Source organism: Poeciliopsis prolifica, unplaced genomic scaffold (assembly GCF_027474105.1).
Source record: "Poeciliopsis prolifica strain line A6 unplaced genomic scaffold, Auburn_PproV2 SCAFFOLD021, whole genome shotgun sequence".
In the NCBI taxonomy this organism is placed as follows: Eukaryota; Metazoa; Chordata; class Actinopteri; order Cyprinodontiformes; family Poeciliidae; genus Poeciliopsis; species Poeciliopsis prolifica.
Window position 1 is genome coordinate 8,947,049 of NW_026562396.1, and position 21,450 is coordinate 8,968,498.

General features: G+C 41.0%; 1 protein-coding gene across 8 annotated transcripts in view; it reads right to left on the bottom strand.

Moving 5' to 3' along the window:
* The window catches only part of LOC129369408 (A-kinase anchor protein 13), a 124,338-nt gene that overhangs the window by 72,427 nt on the left and 30,461 nt on the right, over positions 1-21,450 (bottom strand). For all 8 annotated transcript variants that reach the window (XM_055044781.1, XM_055044778.1, XM_055044779.1 and 5 more), the window contains exons 4-9: positions 16,741-16,904; positions 16,137-16,308; positions 8,248-8,431; positions 6,576-6,765; positions 4,325-6,332; positions 2,100-2,185 (exon numbers count right to left, since the gene is read on the bottom strand). In XM_055044781.1, coding sequence (XP_054900756.1) covers positions 2,100-2,185; positions 4,325-6,332; positions 6,576-6,765; positions 8,248-8,431; positions 16,137-16,308; positions 16,741-16,904 — 2,804 coding nt within the window. The remainder of the gene's footprint in view (positions 1-2,099; positions 2,186-4,324; positions 6,333-6,575; positions 6,766-8,247; positions 8,432-16,136; positions 16,309-16,740; positions 16,905-21,450) is intronic.

Consider the following 21,450-nt stretch of genomic DNA (forward strand, 5'->3'; position numbering starts at 1 on the left):
AGATTTGAATGGTTTACTTGAAACAAAATGAAGATAATTTCTCCAGCTTTTCCATCTAACTTTTGTCTGAGGTCCATAAGAATCAAATATGAACTCCTGAAAACTCTTTTGACTAAAATACATTTTAAAAAGCTGTGGCTTTTTACATCTCAAAATAAACTACTTTGGTATTTATTTTTATACTTTTGTACATTTCTTTTCTCTTAGGATTGTGGAGGTTTTGCTTTCACTTTTCAGATTGTAACGTTTCCTGCTTTAGAGAAACTCTCTTAGGTATATTTTCAGTTTGTTTGACACCAACTAACACCTCTTTTATACAGAAACCCACACTGAAAATGCTGATCCGAATCCATCTTATGTTTATCCATCAGTCCTGCAGGTCTGGCTGCTGGTAATAAAACCTACGACAGGACCGATTAAACAAGAGCTTTACACCTTATGCATCAAGGTGTGGCTAAGCAGCGTAGCATTAAAAAAAAAGAAGCACCTGGCTTCTAAATGTAAATATATACACTGTTTGGTCAAAGATACATGCTCTTTTGATAATTTTAATTGGAAATGTGTTAACGAAAGTCCAGACAGATGAGGATGGTGATCAATATAAGCTGATTTCCAGAAGAAAACTGACACGACTAAAAAGGGAGAAGCAAGGTTTTTGCCCCACAGCAGTGATGGAAGAATCCTAGATTCGAGCAAAGCTAAACTGCCCCGCTGTCTGAACAAGTCAAAACACACAGCGTGGGATTATTGATTCCTGCATTAATCTCAGGTCTAATTCCACTTGCCTTCAGATTTGCTGCGTATTATTCGGTCTGGAAATCAAACAGAATTCTGAGGCTTATTCTGAAAATCAAAGCGAGGGAGAGAAGCTTCTGCCACCGAGGTTATGTCGCCCTCTGCTGACGACCCCGCTGCCCTGCAGGCTCCTCTCGTTTCCACCCCCCGTCCCTCCCAAGACATCTGGCATTCAGAACAAGCCGCTGACCCAGACCGCAGCCCAGGAATAAGCCGAGCCACTCCAGTCTATGGCTGCAGAGGAATCCGTCAGTCAGCAACATTTGGGAGCAAAGCTTCGTCTAGCTAAGGATTGCATCCATGTGTTCGGAGGCTGAGCAGACAGAAAGGGGGAGAGCAGGCTCGCCTCGCGGGACAGAGCAGCAGAGGAGATCTTGTTGATCTTAAAGCGATCCGAACAGTCATTCAGGTCTTTAACACCATATGGGGATTTAATAAGAGACAGCGAGCCACTCGACCTCCAAGAAACACTCTGGGTTCTTGCTGTCCCTCAAAAACATTTGGTGGAGTTATTCACTGACCAAAAAGACTGGAAACCCTGATTTTTCTCAAGTCACAACATTGTCAACATTCGACCAGGAAATATGCACACTGTGATGCTTTCTGAAACCATCACCCGCGCAGCAATTCTGACAACAACACAAACGAAAAGAGCCCCAGACTTTTTAAAATCAATCAGATTTCGTCACCATCGTTTTTTTGCTCTTTTTGCTTTGAATTATCTGTATTAACGTCACACAAATCAACTTCTCCCAACCTTTTTGCATCATTTATGTTCTTGAACTAAAATTTTCCGTCTTCAAAATGGGATTTCTTTGCATTTTGCTCTCCTGCAGTTACATATCTGAGCCATATTTGAAAACACTACATGGGTTTTAGTGAAATTTGGCAGAAATAGTAATATTTAAAAAAGATGCAATCAGTCTGTGAGTAAAGCGGACAGGCGTGGTCTGATTTCACCGTAAATTTCAGTTACTGATGCTATGAAAACCAGATGATCTTTGGATCAGAAACTTTAAGTTCACAGATACATAAACCACAAATCCAAATCAGTTACTCCAACCATGGCCTGCACAACATATAAAAACCCTTTAAAAATGATTCAAAATAAATGTAAACACATTAACTGTGTTTTCATAATAGTCAGAAATGGCTTTTGTTCTTCCGCAGCCTCTTTACTCTGCTTTGTTCTAAAAATAAAAAAAAATCCTCCTGCCAAATGCTACCTGATGTTTAAAGACACTTTATCATCAAAGCCACATTTACTACAAGGCTCAAAGCGAGAGCAGAGATTCTCATCGTACCGTCGAGGCGTCCGGTCCCTCTCCTGGGCCATTGTCTTCCTCTCCTGTGCATCTCACGGCGTCAATGGGTTTGTCGACTTCCACCTCTGGAGAAATGCATGCAAACACAGCACAGTCAGGCCTACAGCACATCTTCCGAATACACAAAGAGCCTGTGTTAAAAAGCTTCCAAAGGGCACATGTCCAGCATCTGTTACTCAGACTGAAAAAAAAAAATACTAGAAAATGTCCTCATAAGAAAATTTTAAAAAAAACTTTGCTGCTGTTCCTTAAGTAAATATGATGTGTTGAATATGAGAGGAAGTAAAAAACTATGGACAAAAAAGGGGAACTGACTACGATAAGATGTTCAAAACGTTGATTTACAACCTGAGAAAAACCAGAGACCCTGTCAGTGATGTTTCAGGGGTCAAGGGCGCTGTCGTGCTGTAAAATTATCCTCGCACTTCACAATAACACACTGCTGCAGGAGTGACGCAAAGCGCCAACCTTGCCCTCTCAACCTGTCTTTATTCTGCACAATTATTTCAGAGGAGTGAAAATTGCACATGGGAAAAGTGTTGGAAGCTCACTGAGAAGAGGAGACTTTTTAAAAGTCTCACTTCCTGCTCCAAACACACACACACACACACACACACACACGCACACACACACACACCAGCTGGCCTGGGAGTGTTTATTTTGCACAATCCTGCCTCCTAGCTGTGTGTCTGAGAGCCAGTCACGTGCTGGGGTAATGTGACTGCCGTCTGCTGACATATGCGAAGCCCTGCAACCAGAACAATGCATGTAATCACATTAAAAGCGCACATCGAAAGTATTGGTACCCCTTGAACATTTTCCACTTCTGTGAGGCGACAACCACACATTTTAATGCGTTTCATGTGACGGGTCTGCACAACCAGAGCACAGTTGTGACAGGGGAAGGGAAAAGACGATGAATGCTTCGTAGAAACACTGTTAACTTAAGTTACCGCTCTGTCAGCTTTGTAGATGGAAATTGTTGCTCGTTTTCCTTCCCAAAAACGGCTCTAGCTCGGTCAGATGGGATGGAGAACGTGAAAGTGTTGCCGCCTGTCAAATCTGTTGAGGATAAAAGGTGTCACCTGGCACCTGTACGCTTGATCATTTGCAGCAAAGGACGCAGCGGTAGCTAAAAAAAAAAGACTTTTAACATCAACATGTGAAAAGCTCATTCCTTTCTGCCAGACCTTACAGTACATAAGGTCTGGCAGTACATAAGTCATCTAATAAATAATGTTATTTTTTTATTATTCGTAACTGAGATTTGTTTTTAAGAGAAATTGAACCAGGTAAAGCCAAATATATGCCACAGTTCTGGGTTGAAAAATGTTTTTTATATATTCTAAATGCAAAATGTATATTTCTGTTGTCAGGTTTTGGCATAATTCCTGCTCTGAGTGTATTGTTCTATCAGGAAATTGCCTTTTTTGTTTTCTGTCGATTACTAAATTTGTTGTTTATTTCAGCAATTCATTCATCGTCATTTCAGCCTTAGAGCATTGCTCTGAGGGATACTTACATCCCGTGCGGTATGACGTTTTCCTTGGTTTCGGTAACCTTTTTGTTCACTAATGCTTTCTATGAAACCTATGAAGCCTTCACAGAACAGCTGGAGATACTGAGAAGTATTGACATACAGATTGACTCTACTGACTCTTTAAGTGGCTTCTTAGAACAATTCCAGTTGCACCAGATTTTATCTCGAGGTTTCACAGTAAAAGAAGTTGCATATGTTTATTGCTTTTTGCTTCCTTTATTCATTCAGTTCAGAGGTCTTCACTACTTTGTTTTATAGTCAAATGAAATCCAAATAAAATATGTTCAAGATAGTGGTTGTAATGTAACAAAACGTAGCGAGAGGAGTATTGAAGCTTTTGCAAGGCCCTGTATGAATATAGTTGTTCGGAGTTGATCTCAGAAGCTCACGAAGTAAACGCAACAGGTCTTAGCGACAGTGATATATCACTGTCGCAGCAAGATGTCAGAGATATGCTAAAAACCCACTCCGACCACAATTAAAGCGAGCTGCATGGCATTTAACTTAGCAGAGCTTTTCCCATTAATCACAAGAAAAGCACTGAATTGGATTTAGAAAATGAGCTTAGGAATGAAACATTGACAAACAAATCACCCCGTGATGCATGAGGGTGTGAAGCTGAAATAAAACCAATGAGAAAAGTAAATAAATCAGCGTTTCCAACCTCGGTCGGCAGTCGCGCAGCTCTCTGTCGCTCCATGCAGTGAATCGGCAGAGTCTGGGTTGGCAGCCATCTGATCCTCGACGGGAGTGTCCACAGATGACTCGGCGACAGCAGCAGGCGGTTCCAGTTCCAAAGGGATACCATCTACGATGTCTGACGAAGGATTGCTGTCCTGTGCTGAGATGGCAAGCTGACCCTCGGTCGACCCCGTGTCCTGAGTCTCCTTTAAGTCATCCTGTTCAGGCTGCATTTGTACATTCCTACTCTTCTCTGCTCCCTCTGGTTTATCACTGGCGTCCGTCTGCTGATCGTCTTCGACGGGGCCGTTGACTTTGACCTCTGATTCAGCCTGGATGTCGATATTCGCATGAGAGTTGGAGGACTGCTTGTTGTTACTTTCGCCAGGTTCTGAAGTAGGGACATCCTCACTGACTAAAGGAATTGGATCCAACACTGAATCCTGTTCAGGACATTCTATAAGCAGTTCCTCACAACTTTCAAGAATCAAGCAATCCATTGTCTTAAAGTCATCTAGCAGCTCTGATTCATTCTCCAACACATCTCTACTACCAACTGAAGGGTTCAGGGAATTGATGGTACCAGCGTCCAACAAAAGCTCATTGTCGTCACCTGGTGAGTGTTCATGGTTTACGCTGCGTGATAGATCATTTAAGTCCTCGGTACATCCGGTTGAGGATATATCTATGTTCATAGTTTGATTTCCCTCCTGCATGGTGCTGTTATCCTCAGTAGGGTGGAATATTTCCGTTGAAGAACTTCCAAAAGATCTAAAGCTTCCTTCGTCATCACTAGAGACACGGTGTGCCACGCCTGAATCCTGGTCAGCTTTCCTCTTAGTGAGCATATTTCCTGGTGATGACTGGTCAGTCCGTGTTTCCTCCTCGGCACTATTCAAAACCCAAAAATCGAAGCTCTTTGGTTCGTCTGGAGCGAAATCCTGGAGTTTGGTTGCGTCTTTGCTGTTGCTCTCAGCTCCAGTGTCAGTCCCAGAATGACGGGCAGCTTCTGGACCGGAGCCCTGCTCCTGCTCGGCTGCGTAATCCTGACCAGCTGTTTCCTGGTTTTGTTCTTGGCTGTTTATGTCTGGCGGAGGTTCCCCCTCGCGGAGGCCTTCTATCAGCAGTAGTGGAACGGCAGATTCACGTCGCTCAATTACATCACTGCAGGCTATCGCCAACAGGTCGGGGAGGTCTCTTGGGGTTGAAATGGGGTCCATTAACTCTTCCCTCCCAACCTCCTTTTTTTCCACCTCATCTGAATTGAACCCTTCAAAGGGTTCTTGGGGAAGTTCTGTTTGTTCTTCCTCAATGTTCTTTCCATCTTGAGATCTCAACTTTGTTTTTGATTCAGGGGAGTTTAAAAGTTCAGAACTCCCTGACAACGGAGACTGGCCCATGACTGAGAAGTCTCCGCTGGCTGTTGTCAGAATCGTGTGCTGTGATCCGCCCTCCTCCTCTCCCCTCGTGGCTGCGCCGTCTCCCGTTTCCTGCTCTTCTCCCTCCCCGGCCTCCTGTTCTTCCCGGATCACAGCTTCCTCTGCCTGTTTACCGCAGTTTTCTGCTGGGACATTTCCCACAGTGACGCTTTCCCCTTCAGCCTTACCCTGTGCCCCTTCACTCCTGTCACACAAATTCAACCCGGGACAGGAGTCAACCCTCCCTTCCTGCTCCCCTTGGCAGCCTTTTTCCTCAGTGTTTGAACTGAGACACACCCCGTCCCCCTGCGGTTCCAGGCTGTGCTGCCGGGGAGGGATTTCTGATGCTGGAGGTAAACTTTCGTCTTTCTCTGAGTGACAAGTCTCGCCGAGTTCACCTACGATGGAGTTGCTGCTCTCCTCTTTGCTCCCTCCGGTTTCTGAAAGCAAGCACTCTGACGTTGAGTGGAGCTGCTGGAGTCGCTCCTGACAGGTTAAGTCTGTTTTCGCACCGTCACAACACTCAGCAGCAGTGTGGAGTGAGTCTAACTGCAGCTCCAAGACAGAAACTCCCTGCAGAGGACAGAAAAAAAGTCACACTTTGGCTTTAATTTAGTAGAGAAACTAACAGAGCTGCACTCTTTCCATCTCTTATCAACAGCCAGCTTCTGTGATTACATAAGGTGTTCCACTGCTTAAACAAACTGAAGCCTGAAGGTTAAAAAAAAGTTAAAAGACAAACAAGCCGCAGACCGGGAGCTGTCTCGCTGCTGGATGACACCAGTGGGAGAGGAGATAAAGGGTAAGGTCACTCACCTTGGCATGGAGGTGGCCTAAAAAGTGCAGAAGATATTCCACACTCTCCTGAAGGGTCGGAGCGATGCGGCCAGGGCGAACGCTCACCGTCAGAGTGTGTGTGTTCAGCGTGGGGGAGTTGCAGCACACCCGAGCATCCGCGGACACCAGCTGGAGCGTTTCAGACGCCTCGCCCGCCTCCGTCTCGGCCCTGCCGTGAAACAAGCGCTATGATGACTTCCTCGAAAGGGAATCGTCGATAAACCTTCAAGGAAAACTTTTAAATCCTCCTTTCAAGTGTTCCAACCTAAAGCGTGACTTTTAATTCTTGCTTGCAGAGACGGTTCCGTAAAGCAGGACGCACCTCTTTTTAGGGCAGATCTATTTGCGCAATCCTGGGTGGATCGCTTCAGCTCAACGCCGAGGCCCGCTGTCTGAAGTCACCGGCCCGTGCTGAGAGTGACTTCACTTTTCAAGAGCCAAATGTAATCATCAACACATAAAGGGAGGGTTGGACGTTTTAAAACTACACCCTGCAACAGGGAAGCTCTCTAAGTGGCAGTTTTCTTTCAGTTAGTGGCATCCTCATTTTATGTCAAGTGCAAACTATTCTGCCATAAACACGTAGCATTTCCACTTTAAGATCCTCAACCCATTTAGTCAGCAGCTGTTTTTTTTTTTCCTACCTTGTACTTATACGTTTGTCTGTAGAGAACTGGCATAATTTGACTCTACAAGTCTTTCAGTAAGGAGGGTAATATTGTGACTAATACCTGACAACTTCAACACGAGAACAATTAGAATTCCAGAGCTACTTCTTGTGGCTGGGATGGCCACATGCCTACAACTTGTCTCTATGCACTGAGTTGGAAGCACAGAGAAGGGTTGCTTCAGGGGCTGAGTGCCCATGTTCTTTGAATACTTCTATTGTTCTGTGAAGACAAATATCATTTCAACAAAGGAAGGAGGAACCAAATTAGCAGCCTTCTGGTATGCTTGCAGTGATCATCGCTTTCTTCCCTGTGCAGTCATTCAGTTCCTGTCAATTCGCCCTTTCACTGTACATCACACTCATTTTGTACATATAGACACATTAGTTCTTACCTGTGCTCTAAAACCATCAGCTCATTTTTCTTCATCATTAAATGTTTTCAATAGGCTTCAAAGGTACGGTAACTGAAGTAATGCGAATATTATTGCCTGAAAAATCTGAATTTTATTCTATTCCTAGTTATTTAAATACTGGTCTCATGGAATATGGCATGGAACCAATCTGTATCAAACCAAAACACCTCCGAGTGGACCCTCCTGGTAGATTTATAGAGTTACATCGTCACATTTTCCAGCAGCAGAATGCAAAAAATAACTTAATTATGTCAAGTGAACTGACGGATGGTTCATATGAAGTGTCTGGCAGGAATTGGTACCATTTTGTACTTGGGGGCAGGGGAAGAAACAAAACATGAATGAATTGATTATTTCAGCAATTAATCACATATTATTTGATCAATCACAATTCATTGAGCCCAAATATGTTCATCAAAATTTTCAAAAAATGTTGAATAATTAATTTCTAATTTTTAAAAGTTATTTAATTACAATATGTTTTTCTTGTTTTGAGCATTTATGCATTCATCTGAGGTCACAGCAGCATAAAAAAGTCAAACCATGCCCAGGTCTAGGCTGCACTCACTTTGTAAGGAGCTCACAGAGACGCTCGTGTCCTCGCTGTGTCGCCACGGCAGCCGGGGTGTGACCTTCTTTGTTGACCAACTGAAGCGCTTCCCTGGCTCCGGGTTGCCGCAGCAGAAAGCGGGTCACCCGAGAAAGGCCACGCCGCGCCGAGAAATGCAGCAGAGTCTCGTGAGGGCCCAAGTCTGCAGAGGAAGAGACAAAGGCACCAATAAATACAAACTCCACAAAACAAAGAGAAGCTAAAAAGAGCATGCTGCAGACCAGGGAAACCGATTTGTCGGTGCCACATACCATCACCTCAAGCAGCTCGGCAACACAGAAACTGCCAGCAGAAAAATGCAGCAGCCCGGTAAACAACAAACTTTTTGGATATTTACTGAGTGATAAAGCCGCCGTGTTATGCTGAATTAACCAATGCAAACTCTTTTGTGAATAAGGTGTGGAAAAAGATGTAACAAAAAAATGTTAAAACCATGACCGTTGTGTAGAAATACATTAAGAAGCTGTGTCTCACACGAAAACATTGAAATTACCAAAGACGCTTCACATAGTTTCACCACAGTAGAGGTGAGCCACATCCACCTCTACTGCGCCAGACTCCCAGTTTTAATTTAGCCCGCTATCTGCCCTCTGCCTCCGTCGACCTCCTAATAAAACCATAAACTGCTGAGACGGGGCCCTTTAAATTCCCACAGAGACAATGATGATTTATGTCCGCACACACAAACACAAACCTCCTCGTGTCTGCCAAAGCAACAGGTTCTGAGAAAGGTTGCCTCCAGTTTTAAAGACCAAACTGCCAGCTGATCCACAAACCAGCTCATATCAAGTCTGTGTAAATAAACTTCTGTCCATCTTCCCTGGTGTTGCTGGTAAAAAAAACAAAACCAAAAAAAAAAAAAAAAAAAAAACCATTTCTGCTTCTAAAGGAAGCTGATCCAACATCTGTGCAAAAGCTTCACAAAGAAATGTTTATGGAAGACTATGGAAAAGTCTATAGACTTTTAAAGTAATATCTTAGTTAAATGAGGTTTGGCCTACAAACTGCAATGAAATTTCTTTTGCACTGCATGTGTGATTATTTGTGTGGAAAAAGCAGGAAGTGTGTTGCAGTGCTTAGTGGAGGCAGAGAAATGGAAAAAAAAGGGGATGGAGGGAAACTTATCAGCACCTGAATAATTATCAAGCAACTTCTATATAATCAGTAGCGTCTGCAGATGAATGGTTACAGTACATTTAGCCTGGGCCGGTCCCAACCACCCTGCCCTGACGAACTTTTAATCTAATTGCTGAAACGTAACGTTCCACTTGGTCAGGCCGGGGCCGGACTGGAATGCGAGATGCCAAACTGTGGCAGGAAATGCTTGGCTGCTGGGTTATTTGGTGGGTTTACTGGAAGATGGCTGCCATCCTAAGCCATGACATTTTCACACAGAGAATGGAAGAGAAAAAAAAATCCAGAAAGCTCAGCAATTAGTTCAGTTTGAAGGCTGAATGAAAAGATTTGCTTCTTCTTGGCAGAAACACAACAAAGCTCTCAGCTGGTTAACTTGCATGGGGTTAGTTTTTCTCATCTCTACACATCTTAAAACCGGCGTTTTAAGATGTGCATCTTTAGGGTCAACCACATTTTCTTCTTTGGGAAATGAAAGTTCCCTCAGACTGGATGGATAAAAAGAATGTCATATTTTTGGCAGAAATTTGTCTTATACCTATAGGCTTTGATCTAAGAAAAGGGTTTCCCAAAGCTGGAGTTGAGATACTGCTTAGGATTGCAGATCAACGAGTCTGTAGATCCAGCTATTCAATGTTCCACTTATTGCTGCAGGGTCATAGGTGCCTATTTCCAGCAGTCATAGGGTAACAAACTACATGTCCATCATGGGGCAAAACAAAAACACAGAACAAACAGCCACACACACATGCCCACACTGACACCTAAGGACAATTGAAAGAGACCTATTAAGCCAACAATCATGTTTTTGGCGTTTAGGAGGAAGCCAGAGTACCTGGAGAGAACCTAAGAAGGAAAACTCCATGCAGAAAGAGACTCGGCAGGAGGCCAAGTAAACAAAATTGACTAACTAAAATGTAGTAATACAAGCATACTCAATTGATAAAGAGAGCATATGGAGAGTTGTGCTGTATTTTGAAGGTTGGACACAGAAAGGTTTGGAAACCATTCATCTAAACATTTCGAGGTGCATCTTTAGGGTCAATGTCCAGCTAGATGTTGAACCTCACGGCGCAGGCGGGTACTTTGCAGGCTCTGATAGGTTTTCTTCTAGTATTGCTCTGAATTTTTCTGTATTTATGATTCCACGAAGCTCAAAGTAGCTTTTCTGTCTCTTCTAACGAAAAGCATCCCTAACCACCCCAAATGGTTTGACAACTCTGAGTCCAGTTAAGTGCTCACCACAGTACTGAGAGTGCCCTCTTCCAAGTGTTCAGTGACATCCATATAAATACAGATTGTGGAAGAACCACAGCGCTGGTTCTGTTGGACCTTGGCACAGCATTTGACAAGGTTGACCATAACATATTGTTGAAACGACTGGAAAGTTGAGTAGGACTCTCTGGTACAATGGTTCGAATCTTACCTAAAGAACCTGTAACTTCTTACTAGAATGGAAAAAGTCACATTGTACCCCAAGGTTCAGTCCTGGGTTCCCCTCCTATTTAATATCTACAGACTCAGATTAACTCAGGTCATATCAAGAAATAAGACTAGTTACCATTACTACACAGATGACACACAACTCTACATTACAATGTAACCAGTTGACTCCAGAGTCTCATCCAAGCACTGCATACAGATGAAATATATTTTTACAGTGTTCTGGTGAGGACCTTCTGCTGTTTAATGGAGGTCTCCTCAGGGGCTAGGGAAGGATGAAATCATCCCACAATCTCCAGAAACAAAAACAGGGCAGCATAACAGCAGATTACACATTCTAAAATAAGATGCTACAAAAAAAAAGCTTTAAAGGGACAGTATTGTGCAAAAATGTGCTTTTTTGAACTTTGCATCATGTTATTATAATATTCTCTTAGCAAAATCAAGTGTATAGAAAAAACATTTCTATACACTGAGCACCAGCTGGCTTACTGAAAAAAGGTTTATAGAGTCATAGGTAGTCATAGATTTATAGGTAAAAACTATTAAAGGATTAACAGAGGAGATGTGATGACTTCCTGAAAGTGGAGTTCCAGAAAAAGCAGGGGGGGGAGTTTAATGAGACACATATCCAATTTCAAGACATTTAAATTATGAAGTGAAATTTCTTTCAACTCATACTTGATATATATAGCATTTTTATAGCAAGTGAAGTTAACAGAGTTACTTGCTTGTGCTATGAAATGGCTCTCTGTGCTTGAAAAGCACATAACACTGCTTCTTTTTAACTGCAAAGTTATATATGGGTGCTTTGGTAATGTAAAGTTGATGTATGTTGATAAAAGCACATCACATTAATTCCACTGCGGCCATAAAGGATGGTGTTAACTCGTAAAGAGGGAACAATATTTCTCCTACGAGCACAAAGCACGTCTGCCCCGTACTGCTTTATGAAATGATACAAGATCAACTCTACAACACTGAGCTGATCGAAACTGTGGATCCTTCAGACAGATATCGATTTTTGTTGTGAACCGTCGCTCACTGTCCAAAGATAATTTTGACACCTACTGCAGCAGGCCGCTAAGACAAACCGGGAACTGTTAAACCGTTTTAATGACATGCAAGATTTCCCAGGTGAGATGAACATCCGCTGACAACAATAAATAGCTGGCGGTGGTGTGAGATCAGTGGCTGCTGTGGGCCCACAGCTTGAAGGATGACTGAGATAAACCACTGTCACCTCCACCTGCATTCCTCCACTATCCATCATCTGACAGATCTGATAAATGGGAGAGCGGGGCCGCGCTCTTCTCCCCTCCCCTGCAGTTCACCGTTGCAGAACGTCTCGCGTTGAAGAGGTGACATATTGCGCAGCAGAGCCTATTAGAGCACACATCACTCACCGCAGCTGGAAGCAGCCTTCCACGTCCAAACTGTGACAACTGATTGCGATGCAAAAAAGGGGGGAGAGGGTGTGTCTGCGTGTGTCCATTACGTTAACAAGTGGATCTTATCTAATTGAGAGGAAGCCCATTACTGAATTCATCCGTTTATTTCTCCGACTGAACACCAACAACAAACAGATTCTTCTTAAATGTGGAGGCTCTAAACCCCAGTGATATAAACTTTCTGTGTCCTGTTAGCCCGTTTTCCTCAGTTGTGCTGAAATATTTCGCTGGTTCTTTTGCCTTGGTCCAACATCCAAATCTGAGCTGAACCATGAGATATTATCTTTGCAATAGCCAGAGGCAGAGGCAGCACACTAACTACTCCCAGAAGTCCTATTTATGCTGCTTCACACAGAGCAATTACCTCGCAGAGTTTATCATCCACATCAGCTCATTTAGCTTCCTTTAACTGATTAAAGTGAAATGAGTCAACGGCCGGAGAAAATTGCCACTTTAATTTCGATAAAACCGTGTCTTAGTTTGCACTGATACGGCCACTTCTCACAAACCAAGCTGCTGCTGCCTCTGCCCAGAGAGGATGAAGACGAGAGCCGAATCGAAGGTGTTTCACACTGAGTAGTTACTGCTACTTCCATAGCAACTAAACAATGTTATTTCATGGAGGTTAAGGTGCAGAGCTGGTGATAAGTTTAGACTTGATCTTTCAAAGACACATTTGAACCATTTTGTCAGCTTGGAAAATTAACACCAAACAAATGTGAAGAAGTTGCAAACATGCATAATCTGGAATGACATTGACCTCAACCCCATTGAAAATGAATAAATAAAAACATCCAGCTAGAATCAAATCAGGATCTTGTTGACAGCTATAAAAAACCTGGAGTTTCTATGCAACTTGCATAGATTCAGAGAACATTTGTCTGAATATTAAAGGGCTAGGATTATATACTTTATAGCCACAATTTGCAGCACAATCCAGTAAATGTTACCTTCAGTTGTCATGAAAATGCTGCATACTTAAAACAAAACTGACTACAATCGGGCCTCTGTCACTTGAAGAAGCTCCTGTTCTTTCTGACACTCTGCTTTCACCATGTCATTACAGCAATGTTTCTCCATCAATTTTACAAATGTTCTTTGGAGAATTGGACTGAGAAGTACTTTGTATGATAAGCAGTCCCACCAGATGTTTGCCAATTGTTGCTGCTGCTAGTCTAGAGGAGCTGTGAGGTGAAGGGTCAGCGAGGGATGACCTGTGAGGCGGAAGCTCGGCTGGAGACTGCAGCTCCGAGGAGAAGTGGCACGGAAGGCGGTTTTTAGTGAGACCAAGCATTTAAGCGCCCCGATGGTTACTATGGGAGATTCAAAGATTTCTCAAATCTGCATTAAAGAACCACAGCAGTACTTTGGGCATGTTTTTGATGAGGGAATAAAATCATACTGTAATATGTAACTCAAAAAAGTCGATTTTACACAAAACTGCCTCTTTAAATTTCTTTGACACTGTGTGGATGAGAAAAAAGATTTACAATAAAATCTTACTTGCGCATCCAGTTCTTGTTCTTTTCTAATGTATTGAAAGTGTTTGACAGAGAGTCATCTCACCCTGAAAAAATGTTGAAATGCATCTTTAAAATTCCCAAATTAGCACATGCCTTCATGTTAATGATGCTGATACTTTTCACTAGCAGTGACAGCAGATACATAAACCTCTACGATGCTTTGAAGCTGTCAACAGTTTCTGGTATGAAGGTCGGATATCAGGAAGAAACGGATACCCTACGGACAAATTCCCATTAACATCTTGCGTTTCCCCGGGCACTGTTCGCTCTTCATCTAGCACCATTCTGTTTAAGTGCATCATCTCTATAGAGCCATTGTTTTGTAGTTGCATTACTGTGAAGAATGACAGCTATGTGAAGCTGAGATTTTATTAGGCATGGCCTCTGCATACTGGTTTTGCTCTACAGTGTCAGTCAGCGTCGCTCTCACTCTTTCTGGTGAATTCCACACCTTATCGTTCATCATTTTGCGTTTTTTGGTAAAGAAGGGGCCGCTGCGGCTTCTCGTGCATTAAATCCAAACTCAGTCTTCGAGGAAAAAGTAAATGTATACCAATATAGTCATGTGATCCATGTTACAGTTTGTCAACTGACGGCAATCTTTTGCGTCGTCACGCTTTTCCCATCTGCTTTTAATGGCTGGAAATAGACCAGGCATATTAGTTTTAGTAGAGCAAAGCAGAATTTGCCAGGATCGTCTTTGAGTTGCCTCCCGACTACAACTATGACACAGCAAAACCCTGTAGGTCCAGGCTTGCATGGAATGGATTATAACCTTTTTTTTGTTGTTGTTGTTATAGACAAGTGGTTTTGTAATTGAACAGCTATAATTTTTCTAAATGTATTTGAGACAATTCACACAAGTGGTTTAGACCACAGTTACCCCGGACATTACTGCTCTAGCTGCAGTAACATAAAATATGGTTAATTTCACTCTGCTTCTGCGCTAATGGTGCTTGAGAGTAAGAGAGCAATTTATTACTGAACAGCGATATTCTTTTGTAAAAGGCAATTACTTCAATCAGATCATAATGCAAATTACACACACTGAGTCAATACATAGAAAGAAAAACAACTTAACAGTTTTGAGTTGTGTAGCTATAACATAGTTCCCTATAAAACCACTAATACCCCTTGAATCTTTTTGCATGTTAGCAGATCACAACCACAAACTTTAATGTGTCTAATGGAGTCAGACTAACAGAAAGTAAATGTAAAGTGATTACCAGAAGTTGACATTCAGCCAATAAAAAGATTCATTAACCTTTCTCCCTCACTGTCTGAAAAAAATGTTTCCATTTGCTGAATGCAACCGTGAAGAATGAGAGCTATGTAAAGCTGAGATTTTAGTAGGCATGGCCTCTGCATACTGGTTTTGCTCTGCAGTGTCAGTCAGCGTCGCTCTCACTCCTTCTGGTGAATTCCACACCTTATCGTTCATCATTTTGCGTTTTTTGGTAAAGAAACACTGGGAAACAGTATGGCAGAGATTAATTTACACATATTTTTACTCGGTGTATGTAAACTTCTGGTTTTAACTGTAGTTGTGAAGAGGAAAGAAAAGAGTTGGTAGTTTTTAAAACTTGTCAGAAGACTTAAAGGCATAGCTTTTTGTGTTTTCAAGGCACAGAGTCATTTTATAGCGTAATCAAGCAACAATATTACCTTCAGTTGTTATAAAAATTTGTAAGAGATGAAATACTTTTTACTGAGTTGTTTTTGTGAAAGAAATTTAACTTAAAATTGCGCCTCTGTTTCTTTAAAAGTTTCTGCTCTTTCTGAAGTCACCACAACATGGATCCTCTTTTAACCATTTAACAATATTTTTACCAGCATTTCACTGAGAAGCAGCTCACATACTGAGCTCAGCAGATGCGCAGTTCCAACAGGTGCTTTCTAATTGACACTGGCTAGTCTGAAGGAGCTTGGAAACTCCACGCCCCAAACCCTAAAGAAAAGAGCAGGAGATGCACCTTTAGTCCCTTCAGCTGTTTTGCTGAATGGTTGCCATGAGATATTGAAGGATTTCTCAAACATGCATAAAGGACTCAAGGCAACGCTCCAGTTATGTTTTTGAATAGGGAATAAGATAATATGATGTAAAGCTCAAAAAAGTCAATTTTACATGATAACACACCTTTAATTAATAACAATCATACACAAAATTAGACTATCACAAAAGTCTAATCTGATTCATTATTGTTTTTGGTAGCAACATCACAAACTGCAAAAAACACAAAAACCCAAGTAGGAGTCGTTCAGCAAGGCGCTACATGTGATGGTTTTCCAGGCTCACCGGTGCTGCTGGTCTGTTTGCTCCCCAGCAGACTCCATTCTGGAGGCAACACAAGGTGGTGGAGGGCCAGTGCCAGGTTCTCATCCAGGCGCTCACACTCTTGCACTGGAATCTGACACTCATCCAGGAGGAGGGCCCCGTCGAGGCCGTCGGCCCGGCCCGCTGTGCTCACCTGTGTGGAAGGTGATTACAGAGATGAGTCGACTTTTCAGCAGAGGAGAGCGAGCAGAGATTTTGGCACGTGCTCCTTTTATAAAAGTCGAGCATGAGAGCATTAACCAGGCGCCGATAAATAATGGAAGATGTAAATGTAGGGAGTCGCTTCCACACGAGTGCAATTTGGAGCTCCGGCTGTGTTATTGAAAACATCAGATTCAGCAAGTAAAGAAAATAATGTTCCATTTAGAAGCGCATGAACGCTGGAGTCCGGATCAATTTTCTTCTCTTCGACTGTACGTTTCTAAGCGACTGCGAGCTGAGAGAAAGAGAATTCAGTAATAGAGTATTAATGTCAGACATTAGGGCAGCAAACAAAAACAAAATGCATTATTTGGTTTCCCTGCTCTCAAGATATAGCGCTATGGGAGACGAAATGACGGCTCACCAAGAACTGGGCCATGTCAAAAGCTAAATCCTGGACAAAGCTGAATCGATGCTCGGCCAATGGAGCCACGGTCCCCAGGCAGGATGCTGGGTTCTCAGGGTCCCTGGAGGGAGTCTGGGTGGCTGAACACAAGGTGACCAACACCACCTCACAGCAGTCGTGAGCTATGATACAATGAGAGAGAAACAAAGAGAGATCAGAGGGGAAAACGAGCCTGGAGAGGACTAAATTGTTTTGGTTTTTTACACCATTCAATCAATATAATTCCTGCAGCTGGAAATAAAATGTTTTCAAGAGCTTGTACTATTTTCATCTGTGAATTGTACATATTTATAAAAAAAAGATCAACACCTCAGCACCTTTTGCATCTATAAAGCCTGCAGTTTTAACCTGTTTTGACAGTTTTAATCATAATCATCATCAGTCTCTTTACATGAAATACATAAACATTATTTTAAATTATGATGATGAAATTATCAAGATGAAATTTAGTCACGGCTAAATTACTTTAATTATCAATTAATCGGTTGATTGTTCTGGCGATTAATTGATTAATCTTATAATAGAAAAGGACACATTCTGGAGAGATTTCATTTGAGGCTTTTATAGAAAACCATAACATCCAAACAACTCAATTCCTTTTTTAAATGAGAAAATTTTATTGCCTGGAATTATAGCATTCTTTAAGTGTACACCTGATATGTTTTAGTAAGGAACACATCTGCAGCTAAAACATATACAAATCTACAGACCTCAGGTCTTTCAATACAGCTGATAAACATTCATGTTTATTTGGAACTATTAATGCATTCCAGTACTATAGAAAAAGACTTAAACAGTTAAGTTAAAAATATGCAGAATATGACTTTTTTTTTTATCCAATTAATCGATTGTCAGAATAATCAATTCCTATTATAGTCACGGAGCCAAAGTTATGTATTCCAACAAAATGACACTACTTGGGCAAATGTCACACAGTGGGTGAAACATTCATTCAGCATTAGCGAACCGTGTTTAAAATTCAAAGCCACGCCTGAGCTTTAGAAAAAATAAAAAATTTAAATAATTTATACTTTTTCTGATAAGAAAACACATTTACCACATTTCCAACAGCCAAGTCTTTTAATGGCTACCAAAAGTTATGTGAATTTTTTTTGGGACATGTAACCGTGTATTACTGTGTAATTCTCTCCTTTTGTGGATTAGAAAGGCTCTTCAATAAATTTCTATGTGTCGCCTTATTCTGGCCTTTAAAATTTGGTTGTTACGTTTGGATTAATGATCTACCCAGAAGAGGACTGTTCTATTGAATCATTAAAAATATTAATTAATATTTAACATTTCTGCCCATGAGGACTTTACGGAAACCTGATATAAGCGTTCCATGAGATTCTTTCAAAATGGTTTTGATGCAGCCTGCAGACGTTGTAGTTGTGCAGCCTTATGAAAGCAGAAGTGACAAACAGACGGTTGATGCTGACTGAAAGTACAGCAGTCTGACAAAGTAACAACAACCCTGACTTCTTTTCATCTCCAAAATACATGTTGACAAAGTGTGGAAATATTCGGAGAATGAGGCTTAATTGATGACATTCTCTGATGGTTTTTATTAAAACGCTCTATGCTTCAGTTTTTAGCTGCCTCCTTCACACTCGCACGGCTCCCAGGGACACTTTAGTCATTTCCTTGACGGCAACACTTCCGCAGTTCCAGCGGTGGCCGACGTGTAGCTCATTAATGTGATTTGCCGAACTGAAGACACTCAGAGTCACAGATTAACCTGACATACTTTTTTCTAGGCTGTGAGGAGGAAGCCTGGGCACAGAATGGAAAAAAGAAAAGCAAACTGTATTCACTACATATTCATCATTTCAGACTTGCAATGCTGGAATAATTCCAACTCACAGAAAAATTAAAAGCAAATAGCCGTGATCTTTATCTTACTGAAACATTTGTCCAATTGAACTCCATCTCCTTTGTTGACAAGTCAGAGTCCAGCAAATTAACAATGCACCGTTATATTCAGTTATATTCTTTTTATGCAAATGAATGCAATGAATGATTATCACAACAACAGAATGAGCATGGAGGACAGAGGTCTATGCAAATACACTGTAGTTACATGAAACATGTTTAACGAGAAACATCTCGTTAAACATTTGATTCTTTTGAAAGAAATCTTCACATATCAATGTTTTTGAGCTGAAAGGATTAATTGGATTAATTGTGATGCTTTTGTAGATAAAAAGAAACTTTAAAAAAAAGTTTATGGTTCAAAATCAGTTGAAAGGAAATCTCCGAATCACCTTTTGCTATCCAATTATTAATCGGTTAATCCACAAAATAATCAGCAGGTCAGTCCTACACTATACTGATGCTTAAGTCAAGAAGAAAGGGCTGAGCTCTCCACATGATAATGTTAGGGTCTTGTCAAAAGCCAAATAGTATTATTAGCTGCAGATGAATCTTTTGCTACAAATGATCAAGCATTTACTAAAAGAATGCAGTCACTGCATTTAGGCATTAAAACGTAAACTTTTTATATTTTGTTTATTTGCATTGTTAAATGTATTTCTGATATTGCATAGAAGAGGCTTAGGTGGTTAAATGAAAAATCTGCCAAATGTGCCCATTTTTTTATTTGATAATTCTGACGATTAAACGTTTAATCGGTAGAATACTTGATTATGTTTACTTCTACAATATTATTTAAATCTGGAAAAGGAAGTGATTTGATTAGAGGCAAACGCCAAAAACAAACCTAATTTGAGACATTAAACAAATAGTATCAACAAAAAGTAGCTGGAAGTCTTATTCTTGTTGACTTTCCTACGAGAATAAGACTAGTAGAGGGTAGATATTCTGGCTTTCTGTGGGGTTTTAGTAAAATTTTCTCCCTTCATGTCTCTGTAGAAAGTTACATTTGTGAAATCCCCTCTTATGACAGACAAGCATTATTACAGCAATGGCAGTAATAACCTGTTTGCTGTAGATGGTGTGATGATGTATCAAGATTTTTTGGGCGGGGGCGGGAGGGTACTTTAACATCTTGCCGTCTGCTGTCAGGATGATCTTCCTTGGATCTGGTCTAGTTCGTAGTTGTTATAAATGTCTTCAAGTTGTTGATATATTCTTCAGTTTTGATTGTTGATTTATTTGACTTTCTTAACAATATTAAAGATCTCACTGTCCGCAGGGTGATAAATCTCTCATAAATAGCTTTCTCTGTGAATGTATCCAGTCCTGACAGATTTCCTGCTTCTGAAATATTGTAATTATTTGAACAACTACAGTACCGCCTCAACTGGCAACATTCCCCGCATGTGATTTACCACTGCGCGGCTCTTCAAACTGAGACAGCTGACAGCAAGCCAAGTTTGTTATTGCTTTACTCGAGGGCATTTAAATCGCAGCGATTCACAGAATGCACTGCCGCTTTTATATAAATTTTTTTTAAGCCGTCTGGGAAAACGCGGCGTCCTGGCCGGTTGCAAACTCGGCCCTTTGGAGTCCATATCGGCCCCATGGAAGAAGCGGCGAAGCGGATCTGTGAAAAGAAAGTAACACCTCTCCACAACCCCCAACAGACGCCTGTAATTCAGCTGAGCTCTTAATAAGATAACGCCGTTTATCATGTCCTGTCTTTATTCTTTACCTGTCAGGAAGGGAGACGCAGAGGAAAACAAATTCTGCTAGCGCTCTACTTCCTGTCCTTCGTGCTTGGTGCTGCTTCTCGCATCATTTATTGTTGAACGCAGAAAAGCATCAAAACTAGATGATATCTTTTGCTGTTTGCCAACTACTGTAGCAGTTTTAATACAGTTTATCGTTTTTAGTAGACTGTCCAATATGTTTCAAGCAGCTCTGCACTGCACAAAACACAAAATCTTACCAAGTAATTTTGGTCTAGTTTTCTACAGCAAAAATCTTAGTACATTGAAATAATACAAAACTAAATTAGTTGCAACTTTTCAGCAGGATATGGGAGCTTCTTTGAAGCCAATAATTCTTTAATATTGACGAAAAGTCGCTTGTTATATTGGAAGATTATTTCTAATATAATCTTTGCATATATAATACATTATCATTATTCTTATGGAAAAATGTCATTTTTCCGTTATAAGTGAAATAATCTAGCATTGAAACTCATACTTTATCAGCCATATTAAGGAATTAGCTATTTAAAACAAGCACCTATATTTTCTAAAACGTTACTTGTAAATTAGTGTTTTATAAGGATAAAGACAGGATAAATATTCAATATTCCAAAGTATTGACTTTAGGAATAATCAGAAATGTAAAAGTATTACTTGGACACTCAAAAGGACACATTGACTGTATCTAAAGGAACTGAACTACACTAAAAATCACAAATGATTAACTATCCTAAAAAGGCAAAATGACTGTTAATGGTAGACATCTTTTGGTATTATTAGCCTTGGTTATTATATACTGGAAACCATATTACCTGTTGCTCTTTAAAATAAAACAACAAAAAAACTAATTCTTAACAAGAGCTTGTGTGCACGGTGAACTTTGCTATATGATGTGTTTGAAGTTGTTGCTTGTTTACCAACTCTGCAGTCAGTTGCTCAACAAACACGGACTGAATTTACTCAATATAAGCTCAGCCTGATGTAATTCATCAGTCATACTAAAAAAATGGAAGAGAAAGATTTCTGTTTCTGTAAAATCCAACAGCAGCAAGGA